Below are 13493 nucleotides of genomic sequence, written 5' to 3'. Positions count from 1 at the left end.
GGAAAAGGCACAGGCTTTACTCCTTTATACAACTCTAAATGCCAGAAAACCAACCACAGCTTCCCAGAAAATGGATAAAATGTGATCGCTGAAGCACTTTGAAGTTAGAAAGAACTTCACATTCTGAAAAGCTGTTCTAGTAAATTCAAGCAGACACAGAGCACATGTCAGGTACAACCTCTAATCAGAAACACTAAGTACAAGTTTCATTCTTTTTCAGTGAAAATGAGACTTGTGCTGAAATGATGACGATAATTTCATGAAAGTAAGTTTTTGGAGTGTTCTTGTTTAGAATGTGTTTCTGTGAAAAGACAACGAGGGAACAGGGAAGAGGGAGGGTGGGAGGTGTTACTGGAGATTAGCACTGAACTTAAAAATGCTCTCCTCAGCATTTGCTTTGAAAATACTTGTAAAACATATGAATTTCAATTTTCTAATATGTCCACCCTAAAGACAGTTTGGTTTTTTCTTTACCAAAACAAAGATCTTATCTTACCTCAAGGTCACATAGTTAAAAAGGCTGGACTGAATCAGGATTAGCTGGGTTGCTGTGTTTTTATTTGCCAAAGAGCAGCAGGCTGGCCATTGGGAGCCTAGTTCTACAAATTCCTAGCTATGTGAACCCTGATAAGGAAAACTTCTCACCAGCCTCAGTTTCCTCATCTGTAAAATGAGGAAACAATCAGGACTTCAAAAGTTGTGGGGATTCAATGAGTAAACATACTCAAAAGCACCTGACTTAGTACATGCCATTGGGAAAGCAATAAATCTTTCCTACTTTTTCTTTCTCTCTCTCTTTCTCTCTCTCTCTTTCAGTAAGTGTGTGTGTATGTGTGTGTGTGTATCCAATTCATCACCCATCCATAGTGCTATTCATGAAAAGGAAAATTAATGTTCAGAAACATCAACACTGTCTTTTTGTTTATCACTTGGAGAATAGAAGCAAAACTATGCAGGTTGGCAGAACCTTTCAGCCATTTCCCAGATTAGGTGAGATACTGACTTCAGTCATTCTGCTGGAAACAGTTATACTTAGGTGGCCCTTAGGGGTGTGTCAGCATAGGGTCACATTTATAATAAATATCCTCACACTTCCACTGAGAAGCGCTGGCCCTCTCACCCAGGAGAGGACGTGGATGCTGTAGGCAGAACACCCACAGGAGGAAGAAAACAGGATGCCTGACCAGACTCAGACACCCTGAGAAGTGGCCCTCGGGAGAAAAGAATCCCCTCAAGTCCCAGCTGGTTGTATAGCAGCTTTGAAATTATTTCAAGACAGATGTCGGAAGGGATTGAAACAGAGAAATCTGAAGAAAATGGCACCTAGCTGGTGATCACATCCTACAAGGATGCACCACCTGTGTTCATGTAAGGATGCTGCAAAGGGGAAGGCTCACCCAAGAGCCCATTTGACATTGGTAGCAGAGGTGGGGAGTGGGGAGTAGCAGGTTAAACTTAGTTTTGGGCTATATTTAATAATAAGAAATCTAGCTCCCAATGAAAGGTAAATAAGGTACTAAACATTTCCTTGCTTGATCTGCCACAGGATCCTCCTCATCAGCATCTCCACCTCCCTGGACAGAATTTATGCACCTCTAAGTCCACATAGCAACTCTTCCTGATAGATGGTGACTGTCTCTGTTCTCCTGCTTGGCACGCTGATAAGCAAAAGAAAATTCTAGGGAGCTTTAGCCTCCAGTTTACCTTCCTCTATGCCTGGACCTCTTGTCCTGGACTTGAACGTGGACCAGTGTAAATCCCCACCCAGAAACAGGATGGCATCAAAATTTACTTTTATAAACCCTATGGCTTAGGAGACAGCATCTAATTTCACATTTAATTCAACAATCAAACCCAAAGTCATCCACTTCCTCTGCCAAACTTCCAAATTACCCATTTCTATCAATGACACCAAGCCCAACATTAATCTCTCCCTTTCTTCCATTTGGAATACTATCAATTCGTGTTTCACAATTCTCAATCACAAATCATTTTAAAGTATTTGATATTTTTGGTCCTTTGTGTGTCATTATGTTGGTTTCTTTATAATTACTATCATAGAATTTCATTGAAAGTACATACCTCTTTTGGTAAAGACACTAATTTATTTCTGTCTGCATTCAAGTTGCTCAACTTCTTAAGTTTTCCAATGCTCTTAGGTAAGGTCTGCGAAAATAACATTTTTTAAAATTTTTAATGTGATGGATTGACACTTGTATTTAACACAGCTCACAGCCAACCCAGTCGTTGTAAGGACTTTTGGAATGTAATCTCTTCCCTCAAGAGAAGCAACACTTCCTCCTGAATACTAGGTATATGTAATGTTCATGTTCACTCAAGGGTGCTGGGTATTTTGACATGTTGTTGAAATGACAGTATTGTTTCAGAGTAATGAAGTCAAAAGTAGAGATGTGGGAACAAGGACCCAGCCAGTAAAGAGGAATGAATGGTCTTCAGTTTGGTAACCGAGAACTGCAGCCTCAGGTGTCAACCTTGCTCTGTCTGCACCTTCGAGGACCACACTGGTATGCTTAGATGGCCTGGAGGCCAGGGTGCTGGGGCAGGGAGTCAGCACCCTTAGCAGGGGTGTCATGAGGCTGCGGGAAGAGTAGGTGGTATGGGAATGGGAGAAAGGTGAGCACAGCCCTGCAGAAACCATGCTTGGCCCACGTGGGAGTCTTCAACACCCCAAAGGAATCTCGGGGTGAATGTTACATCACAATTGTCATGATTATTATTCATAAGCCCAAAATGATAAACAATGACAGAAAGATCTGGTAACTCCCCATAACCTGCTAGGGGGTGGCTACATGGGCCACCTGAGGAAGGACAGCCCTGGGCATCCGACTGCATCTGTGTACTTGATCCCTACAATGGTACTTTTCTGCTTTCTTCTGAAACAGTGGAAGGAAGTAGTAAAAATAGATCTAAAGTAACAAGACGAAGATGGAGAAAGAGAAGAGGAAGATAAGAAAGTTAACTGCAGAAAAGACAGTGGCTACAGGACAACTAAGAGAGGAAGACAGAGAGGATGCAGTGAAAACTGAAGGACTGGCGAAAGCAGAAAAAGCAGCAGCAAGGGAGGAGACAACAGATCTTCCATCACTGGGCTAACCCAACCTTGGCAGGCGGTGTATGTGCTGTCACTACCCTTGGTTGGGTGGGGAGGTCTGCTCCTTGTGTGGGACACCCACTTTCTGGGATGAAGCAGGAAGCTGCTTGGATCAAAGCCTATCAGGTACCATTCTCTCGCTCCTCTGAAGCAGCTTTTCCTTCCCAGCCCCTAGTTCTTCCCCTTCTCTCCTGCTCTTCTCATTTGCTGTAAGAACCCAGAGAGAGGCCAGCAGAATCCCTGACAAGGGCTTCCAATGACAGTCTCTGGACACCAAGGCAGAGACATTAATATGCCCAGGGACAGCGGCTTATCCCAGGGCTCAATGGGGGATCTCTGTGAGTTATCAGTTCAATCCCTGTGTGCAAGCAACACAACTGGGACACAAGGTCCAACACAGGAACCTGAACACCATCTTCCTCCCTTAAGCACATTACTCATCTTTATGTCATCCATTTGTTGTGCATGAGATGTAATACAAGGAAACTGCCATTTAGTCCACTTAAATGATAAATCAGGAGAATGGACCCTGGCTGTCTTTATGATAAGGCACAAGCCACACTTACCAGGAGCCGGTTTTCTGTAAGAACTAACTCAGTAAGACTTTCACACTCCCCAACTGCTTCAGGCAACTGGGTGAGCCTGTTCTGATCCACCTTCAAGATTGACAGCTTCTTTAGTTTTCCTGTTAAAGCATTATTTAAGCTAATTAGTTTCAATTGTTTTCCCAATCACCATTTGATATTTCTTATTTGCTGTTATTTTTTGTCTTAAACCGTTAATTATTTTTCACATTATGAAATTAGATCATTCCCATTTAGGTTACTAAAGGTTGCGAGTTAAAACAATTTGCTCAGAACACCAAAGAACAGTCAGCAATTAGAAACAACTCACTTTAAAAGGCACTACCTAAAAATATCATATCAAAGCCAGAAAATGTAAAGGAAAACAAACAGCTGGCTCTCTCTGAGCGCATCTTAAAGAGCAGGAGATGTTTTGTGTTCAGAAGAGACTTCCATTTAAATCCAAGAATCAACCTTACTAAAAACAATAAAGTAGAATACGTTAAATCTCCAGTGAAGGAAAACAACACAGTAAAGATGCTTTCAGCGAAGTCTTTCTATAGATTCAGAATAAGGCAATAATTTCTGAAAAGCATATTAAAGAATGAGTCTATTCTATTCAGGGCAAGAAGACTTGACTTGCTGGCTGTGCCCACAGGCCACGGGAGAGTCCTGCTACAGCTGCCTCAGAATCCCCACAGGGATAAGGCAATCTTGAATCTTTCAGATTTTTGGAGAACTGAGCCCACAGAGCAGATGCCCTTCATGATCCACTGGAAGCAACTTTCTCAATTAAGTCAGAAAACACCCTCTATCCCAATAGAGACATAAAGCTCAAAAAAGGGAAATGCTGAAAGGATTACCTTGCCTTGAGTGCAGCACAGGACAAAGCTACGTAAGCTCTTTATTTAGCATAATCAATAACCTACTAACATTATCCCCAAAGGATTCCCACATGTCCTCACCGCCAGATGACATACTAGCACCACGTGCAGGGTACACGGAATCACACACCAGGCACAGAAACATCATGCTCAACAGAAGAGTCTCCTTAACAACGCTCCTGGCAAGATATCTTGTAGCCTCTACGTGAATAGCTTTTGTGATAGGGTACTCATGTCTTCACTAACAGGCCGAATTAATTTGTAACAACTTCTTTTTCAAAATAAAATTTCTTTCTTAAATGAGATTGAGATTCACAATCCTTTCATTTCACCCACTGAACTAGAAGATGTGATACATCTCCTTTTACAGAGCTCCACGTGCCTGAGTTCCTTTTCCAAGTAACAAAACATGACTGGTTTTTACAACTGCTTTCAAATACCATACATGAATCTCAGTGAACTTCTCTACATAGACAATATTCCCATCAGTTTTTTTCAACCAGCTTTAACCAACATGCAGTGTCTGTACTCCCGCTGAGTGGCTGTGATCAGTAACCATTGACCTCTTGACCAAGTGCCATACAGGAAGTGGTGCTGTCATATAACTTCTCCAACTATCGAAAATCTTCACAAACTTTCCCTTATGTTTTGAATTAAAGCAATCCTATGGCCACCTTATGCTTAAACAAAATTCCTTATAAGTTTTACAAGGCTGTGCTACAGGGGAGCCACCAATGCACATCTGTTTATACCTTCTCTCTTTGTGTTTAATTTTGACACTGGACTGAATTCCTTTAAAGAAAATGTCTAGACTGACTGTTTTTTAAGGAAATAGCACAGAATGGTTAAAGGAAAATATGGTCCTTTAGTAGAATCTCCTCTGGGTCATGCAATAAGATCAAACATATTTTCTCACGAACTTTTTGGATGCTGATTTAGCAATTTCTTAGGATTGCTCAGATGTCTTAAACACGCGCTACTCTTTGTACTGATCCCTATGAAATCACTAAGACAAAATGCAGATGAAGAGTTAAGCTTTAAAAGTAGTAAGACCTGTAACTGATATCAAACCAGATGACAGAAATATTTCATACGAAGAGAATTACACTGAATATTCTCTGCTTTCTTTTTACAAAAAACAAAAAAAAACCTTAAGGAAGCACATCTCTAGCTCCTGGGAATGGAAGCAGAGAATCAGAGCCATGTTCAGATGTTCAAGAAAACAGCGGGCAGCACCAGTCCCAGTGAGTGACTTTCAAAACTTACCAATGCCATCAGGGATAATTTCTAGTAAGTTCTGGGAAATGACTAAATCTGTTAATGAAGTCAGTCCACTGATTTCTTCAGGAAGTCTTTCCAGTCTGTTTTCAGAGACATCTAAGCACAGCAGGTTTTTCAGATTTCCTATTTCCTGTATCAGTGACAGAAAAAGAAGCTCATGCTTAAACCTGCCATCTTACAGAGAAATCTGTTACAGTGCTTTTTCACAAGCAAATCCCAAAGAAGGTGCGAGGATGCATCTTTAGCGCATATCCAAAAGTGAAGGCAGGAGTAAATTCCTAGATCCGTCCCAGTGAAAATGAGAAGTTGTCTGCATCACAGGCCTGAGGCTAGGAAGGATGCCAAGCAGGCAAGGAACTGTTCTCAAAAGATGAAGAGACCGGCAGCAAGAGAGAAAGAATGACTACAAGGTGACACACTTAGTGGTTAAAAAAAAAAAAACAAAAACAAAAACAAAAAACCTAGAATCTGGTTCTCTAAGTTTGGAATGAACAAGCATGAAGCAGCTTATGCCTACCCATTTATTTCCTTCTAGGACGAGTAGTACAAGTACAAGCAACTGCTTCCCAGAAACAAGCTTACAGCTCCATTGATATCTTGAATGTTAACAAAAAAGAGAAGCATGCTATTCTTCATGAGAACAGGCAATACAGGATTGAGAAAAGAAGCACATTGACCCCAATATTCTATTCAAGAGTTCTTACTCTCCATCCCCCAAATGCATATTATCTCTCATAACTGTCTCCACTTTTTCATTCCCAATTCCTTATATTAAATCCCTATTTTCATTATCCACTTGCCTTGCCTATTAGCTCTGCCTCTTGAACTTCAGTCTCAACTCCCTTTTCCCAAGGGCATTCTATAGCCTGCACTTCCTAATTTCCATCCTGAAAACATGGCTACCTTTGGTCATATAATCATACCACACTTTCATTCAAAAAAATATCTGCTGGCTTCCTGATGTCTACATACGTGTGATTTCCTCAATCTGTATCTAACTTTTCTTATCTGTTTTCCAGCTTATCTCTGATCTAACATATACCTTATGATTCTGTCCCTATATTTCTCATGTGTAGGAAACCAGACCATATTTCTAATAATCTCAGGCTAGATCTGTGAAGTTATTTTACCTTTCATGAATTCCTTTTAATACCATCTTTGTAGTCTTTTCTTTCCATCATCAATGAAAATAGGTAAACAATACTGATTATCTGAGACTTTTTGGTGTGTTTAATTCTGACTTAATCCCAGTTTATATAACAGGGGCAAATGAGACCCTTAAAAATTTTCAGCACGATTAAGGGAACTTTGTGTTTATGACACCACATCTTACACATACTGTACATACAAATCCTCACTGTCATGTCCCATAGTTAATGTTTTGTTACATTCCTTATAAATTCATGGTATTTTCTCCCAATATTTGACTAATATCCTGGCAACCAGGATTTCTCATGTGTTTCCTAGCAAAATCTAAGTACAAATCAAACCTTAACTACATCACTTGCTGATCTGTCTCCTTTCTTTAACTGCAGCCAAGAACTCAGAAAAAGACTCAAGTTACTTCTTTAGTTCCGTTAGCCAGCCAGTGATATCACTGTAATTGCAGTGCCATCACTGCAATGACTGAAAATTCACTCAGGTGCTTTCTTCTAGTGTCAGACTTCCTGGCACTGATGTGGCATTTCCTTCCTAATAAAGGACATAGTCCTAGCACGGCTGGTTCACACAGCTGGGCAGACAGCAACTGAACTACATTTAAAATACAAACTCCTACATCATGAAATATATTCTTACTTTAAAACCACCTGCAAACAACCCAAAGGATAAAATTCAATAAGTAAGTAAATAAATAAGTAAGGAGATGCCCCCGTTGTTTTTTGTGGATACATTTTTAAGTGTTTCAGTGTCTCTCTCAACAGTGGGTCTGCTTGCCAGAACTCCACTCAGAGGAAAAAGTGTGCAATCAGAAGTCTGTACAAGACTCTGCTCCAAGTAGAACATGGTTCTTACATTTGCTATCAGTGGGAAAAACCTGAACACCATGACATGCCAGCTAAACCCTAAGCAATACTTGGGGGGAAAAATGAAATAAAAGCTTCTAACACTGCTTTTACATCAACTACCACAAAGCAAAACGTGGTCAGAATTATCCCAAAGGACTTGGCACATCACAAACAGTGGCAGAAATATATTCCAACACAGCCATGGGTCCTGATAATTTACAAATCTGCTGGGCTTGAAGTCAGCTATCTGAGTAGCAAGGATGAAATAAAATACAGACTTCACAAACCAAAGGATATATTTACCATCTTTAGAAATGATAGACTGAGGATTTCCATTTTTCTATGGCAATGTACAATGATGAAAGCTCAATATGTTTTTCCAAATATGCTTTTTCAATTCATGTTTTGGTTTTCAAGATCCTTTTTTTTTTTTTTTTTTTTTAGAAGATACAACACGTAAGGCTTATTGCCAGGGTTTTCCCATGCTTTGGGACAGATACTGTGAAATTACCACTCACCTGAGGCAATTCTGACAGCTGGTTCCCATCTAACCAGAGGTCCTTTAGATGGAAAAGAGCTCCAATTGATTCTGGCTAAAACAATAAAAACAATGTTACCACAATAGAGACCCAATTTCAGGCTTCTGTTAAGAAGGAAAGAATCGTGTCTCATCAGTTAATAGCTGCTACCAGAGCAGACATTTGATATTCTCTAACATCAAGTCCTTCTTCCTGAAAGAGCCTCAAACTTTCCACAAGAACTCCAGTTGTTTCCACTTACACTGGACATCTCTAGTCTTGTGTTGCCCCAGTGCTACATCACAATTACTAACCTGTGCAGACTGAAGTGAGTTCTTTAACATTCCCAAGCTGCATCTACGGAAATGCTTGCTTTATAAGCATCCATCTCTACAGACCTCCTCAGAATACTCTATGCTCTGCTTAAGGACAAAGTTCAATTTATATTTCTCTGATATTGACTTACCAAGTTATAGATTTCATTGTTTCCTAAATCAAGTTCTTCTAGTCTCCGTAGCTGAGTAAGAGAGCTATTGAAGAAATGGAAAAAAAAAAAAAAAATCCAAGATAATCAAAGTGAGTGCTTAGAAATGCTGTGCAATAGAGTATTCCTCACTTGAACTAATTTCCAGAAATAATATGCATTGAGACTTTATGTAGTAAATATTGCACAGGAAGGACTATCAGGAGAAAGCTGGCATCTCCCCAGATTCCCAAAGAACACAAAATCTTCTTTTGGTATAATACAACACTGACGTCATGAAAAAAAAAAAGTACTGAAATTATTTCATTATAAAACCCATTTTAGTACTGCTAGAGACTCACTCAGGAAGATAGGTAAGAAGATTCTCTCTCAGTTCCAGTGAAGCCAGGTTATACAGACTAGAAATGAACAGAAGAAAAAAAATTAGAGCAATTCCTGAGATTCTTCCTACTTTTCCTCCCTCACACACATACTCAATAGGTAGCAACTCTTAATGAACCTTGTACATCATTGGTCAAGGTCAAAAGATCTCCTGCCACCACCTCCTACCCTTATTAAAACAAAATAATCTCTACTACTCAATTCTAATATTAAGATATTAAAATAATAAAAGAGTACTGTGTCGTGACCATACGGCACCCTCACTCAAATACTTTGTACATTTGCTATGTGGAAATAACTCACCAGCCATCAACAGACAACCACTCCCAGGACCAAGATAGAAGCTGAATACATGCTTCTAGACATTAGAATGTCAAAAATGTGCTGTTACCATAAAAACAGTAATGCCTTTCATCTTACAGGGCTCAGAGCTCTTCCTCCAAACATCAGTGAGAGGCCCTCCCTAACTTCAAGTAGTGGGCATCTCTATCCAGAAGCTCAAGTGCTCTAGTCAAGACCATAAATTCACAGAGTAAGCAGTGGCAGCCCTGGCAAATAACTTACACTAAAATGCATTAAGGATAACGTAACAATGCACCTTGCATGGTTCTGGAACACAGGCCTGATTTTATAAATGGCAGCTGTAATAACACTGATTTTATTCTTAGTAAACTCTAGAATGGTGCTCTTTTCGGCAGGCCCTCCTGCTTGTCAGGTTTAACCCTGACTACCAGAAACATGGGAAAAGCAGACAGATGTTGCCCCTAGCTGCTGATTATTTGGGTCAGATCTTGACAGGCAGTGGCAGTGCTGTGTCCCCAGAAGCCCTCACACACTGAATGAGGTCGACAAAAGCACAACACACTGATTCAGAAAACAAGTGACTACATATCACCCCAACAGGCACTGTACTAAACTCTTAAAGCAGCTGAAATTTCATGCTTTGCTAATCACCATAGTAACATCCAGATTTGAGAGGAATTTTATTTCTAAGCATTTAGAACAGAAAGAGTCAGATATTATCCCAATGCTCTAATCTGCCTTAATCCTCTATCCCTCCTCCTTCCAACCAAAAAGCCAGAGTCATGTGCAGAAATCATGCTGATTTCATAGCACGGCAAAAAATAAATTTAAGTTAACAGTATATAAACATATATAAAACCAGAAAATGTATTTTAACTGTATTAAGAAGTGTACAAATTCTGAATCTTTGTCAATTTTAGAAAACAATTGTTTTAAAAATTAAAGCCAGAGAAAACAAATGAAAACTGCTTTAATACATATTTTTTAAAATCCCTGGTAATAATCATGGATTTCATACCAAAATCCTTTTAATAAAATGTAATTAGGTGGGAAGCTGCAGTTACCTAGTTCCACTTTCTCATGACCAAGTGTCTTTGTAGACAAAACAACCAGGGAAAGGACAGAGGGTTCAGACATGTATCACCAGGACCTTCTTCTAACAGAACCTTTAAATCATAGAGATAAAGTAACACACCAAAAGTAACAGGGAAATCAAAGGGTTTGGTTTCAGTTTCAAATTTTCATATAACTCCTAACCAGTTCTATTGAGGGTGCAGGAATCCCCTGGCTATTTTCCACTGGAAGCTTGAAAATCACTGGTAGGCACGTCACTTTATCTATTCAACAAACTACTTTCATACCTATCTTGACAAATTGAGGACATCCTCTAACAAAAGCAGGAAAAAGCTCTCTTTTGCTTCAAAAACTCTCCTATTTGGGCATCCTGAAAAGCAACACCTGCCTCAATATTAAGTTCGGCACCAAAGCCGGAGCATCTCCCACCTGAGCCTCAGAGGAGAAAGCTGTCCACCAAATCAAGAGGACTGGCACAGGGCTCATTCTCAGACCATGCATTTGATCACTAGCAACCCAGGGACCCAGGCATGCTGACGACTGAAGACACACAGTGACAGAGTGAAGCTTTGCCTGAGGTCAGCAGGCCACAATTCAAACTTGGCCAAAAGCCAAGGCTCCTGCTCTCACGCAAGTACATACTGATTGAGGCATCTGCAGGGCCCTCCATTCTCTCAAACTCTCTGATTTAAGTTTAGAAACACCTCTCAATTTGAGATGCATACACAAATCACACCTTTTTAACTTTGCCAAGAAACATTGGTCATTGGTATTTTTGCTGTTTCTGGAGAGTATGGAAAACGTGGATGTGGGGAACAACACAAACAACAAAACTGTCATACTTTAAACTTTCAAACCCAAAAATTAACTTAAAATATATAAAAGAATAAATGGTCTTGAAGTGGGCATTCGACTTGGCAGATAAGACCCCACTGGGATGCCTGCATCTCATATCAGAGTGTCTGAGTTTGAGTCCTGGCTCTGCTTTCCATTCGAGTCCCCAGCTAATGTGTATGTAAGAAGGCAGCAGGCAATGGCTGAATCTGCCTTTTTAACTGCTATGTTTGCTGCCTCTCACTCTTGGGTTGGTTGGTAAGTCAATTTTGTGGAAAACTAATGCTTCTATATACTTAAAACAACACATTTAAAAGAAAATATTTCCTTCTGCCTTTATGCCCAGGCAATCCAAATTTGGTCCCCTGCCACCTATGTGGGAGACCTGCAATGAGTTCCCAGCTCCTAGCATTGGCCTGGCCCAACTCCAGCTATTGCCAGCATTTGGGGAGTGAAATAGGGGATGGAAGATCTGTCTCTGCCTTTCATATAAAAACACACACACTTTTTTTTTTTTTTTTTAAAGGATAGCCTCACTAAGTAACATTTCCCACTATCTAAAAAAGGGAAGCTTACACACTGGAAACCAAAAGAAACCAACTCTATGATGAAAGTCACTTTAAGACTGTGAGTCTCACAGTTCAGGTCTGAGTTCTGGCCTCTCCCTCACTCACTAGCTGTATTTGCCTGAAGGGCTTCATTACTGGATCTCAATTTTCCCTTAAATAAACATAATCACATCTATTACAGCAATTCGAGTACACACTTTCCCTTCAAATTAACATAGCTCGTTTTTCACCTTATTTTTCAGAGATAGTCCTTGTGCTTTCCAAATTGCAAGGTGCCCTGAAGTCAGGACCCTCAGAAATCTTGCTACAAGAGCCTATTAGCCACAGTCACCATCCCTACTACTGAAAACCACCTTTACTGACAGAACCTTCAGATGGTGAGTTAATAACACTGGTCAGCTTTCAGTTTACCATATATTGTCCACAACTGGCGACCCGTGGGTTGAGAAGGAATAGAAAAACAATGAAATAGCTTTGACCACAGCTGACCTGTATCAGCCCAACCCTCAGTGTATAATCTGGGCAAGTAATTCTCAGTCCAGAATACCATTAACTGAATTTAGAATGAAACCATATGTTCTTAGCAGACCACTATGGCCAGTCCTAGACCAAAGTGCAGATACCCACCAGCCTGCTCCATAATGTGGTGCTCCATATTGTCATAGAAACAGCCAACATAAAACAGGATTAACGCAAAACTGGACCACTGACACGGATATAAAAATGAATGAACCAATGATCCCTTTCCTGGTCTTTCAGAAAACAGCATCTTCAAGTCTACAAGATGGTGCCTGTCCTCAGCAAGGCAACCACTTCTATTCAACTCAAACATGATCATATCTCTTACAGCACCTAACAAAGAACACCCTGCTGAGAAGTGTTGGGAAGGGGGTTTGAACCTATTTCTCTGAACCTCAAAGCACAGGTCTTGATCACTCAAGAGAAGTGAGGACACCCAAATTCTATTTGCATTTATCTGCTAATTTGGTTAAAGTGTAACACCTCAGAGACTCAAGAATGCATCAGTCATTTCTACTACTTTCACAAACACAATAAAAAAAAATGGACATTTAAGATGCAATATGAGAGTTACTAGTCTTTAATAGTACTACCCGTGATATTGGCAGCTTTCTATGGGACAGATATTGTTATAACTGTTTTACAAGAATTAACTTCATGGCTAAGAAAACTAAGGTAGGAGAGGGAACTTGAACTAGGGATTGCACAACTGACAAAAAAGCTAGGATTCACTTGGGAATCTGCCTTTTTAACTGCCATGTCCTGCTGTCTCTCACTCTTGGGTTGGTTGGTAAGTCAATTTTGTGAAAAACTAATATGTTTTTATATACTTAAAACAACATATTTAAAAGAAAATATTTCCTTCTGCCTTTATGCCCAGGCAATCCAAATTCCCATTCTGATAAAAATCACTTTTTTTAGTAGAAATCCCATATGCATCCATATTTTTCTTTTATGAAAAGACA

The 13493-nt window shown here is 39.9% G+C and overlaps 1 protein-coding gene across 1 annotated transcript in view; it reads right to left on the bottom strand.

The window, feature by feature from the left end:
- The window catches only part of LRRC1 (leucine rich repeat containing 1), a 146039-nt gene that overhangs the window by 19908 nt on the left and 112638 nt on the right, over positions 1 to 13493 (bottom strand). The window contains exons 5-10 of the mRNA XM_062187541.1: positions 9190 to 9246; positions 8831 to 8894; positions 8365 to 8439; positions 5826 to 5970; positions 3679 to 3797; positions 2083 to 2166 (exon numbers count right to left, since the gene is read on the bottom strand). Of these exons, the coding sequence (XP_062043525.1) occupies positions 2083 to 2166; positions 3679 to 3797; positions 5826 to 5970; positions 8365 to 8439; positions 8831 to 8894; positions 9190 to 9246 (544 nt within the window). The remainder of the gene's footprint in view (positions 1 to 2082; positions 2167 to 3678; positions 3798 to 5825; positions 5971 to 8364; positions 8440 to 8830; positions 8895 to 9189; positions 9247 to 13493) is intronic.

Source organism: Lepus europaeus, chromosome 3 (genome assembly GCF_033115175.1).
Source record: "Lepus europaeus isolate LE1 chromosome 3, mLepTim1.pri, whole genome shotgun sequence".
NCBI classification, from domain to species: Eukaryota; Metazoa; Chordata; class Mammalia; order Lagomorpha; family Leporidae; genus Lepus; species Lepus europaeus.
The sequence above is the reverse complement of the archived record's forward strand: the minus strand, read 5'-3'. Positions and strand labels throughout refer to the sequence as shown.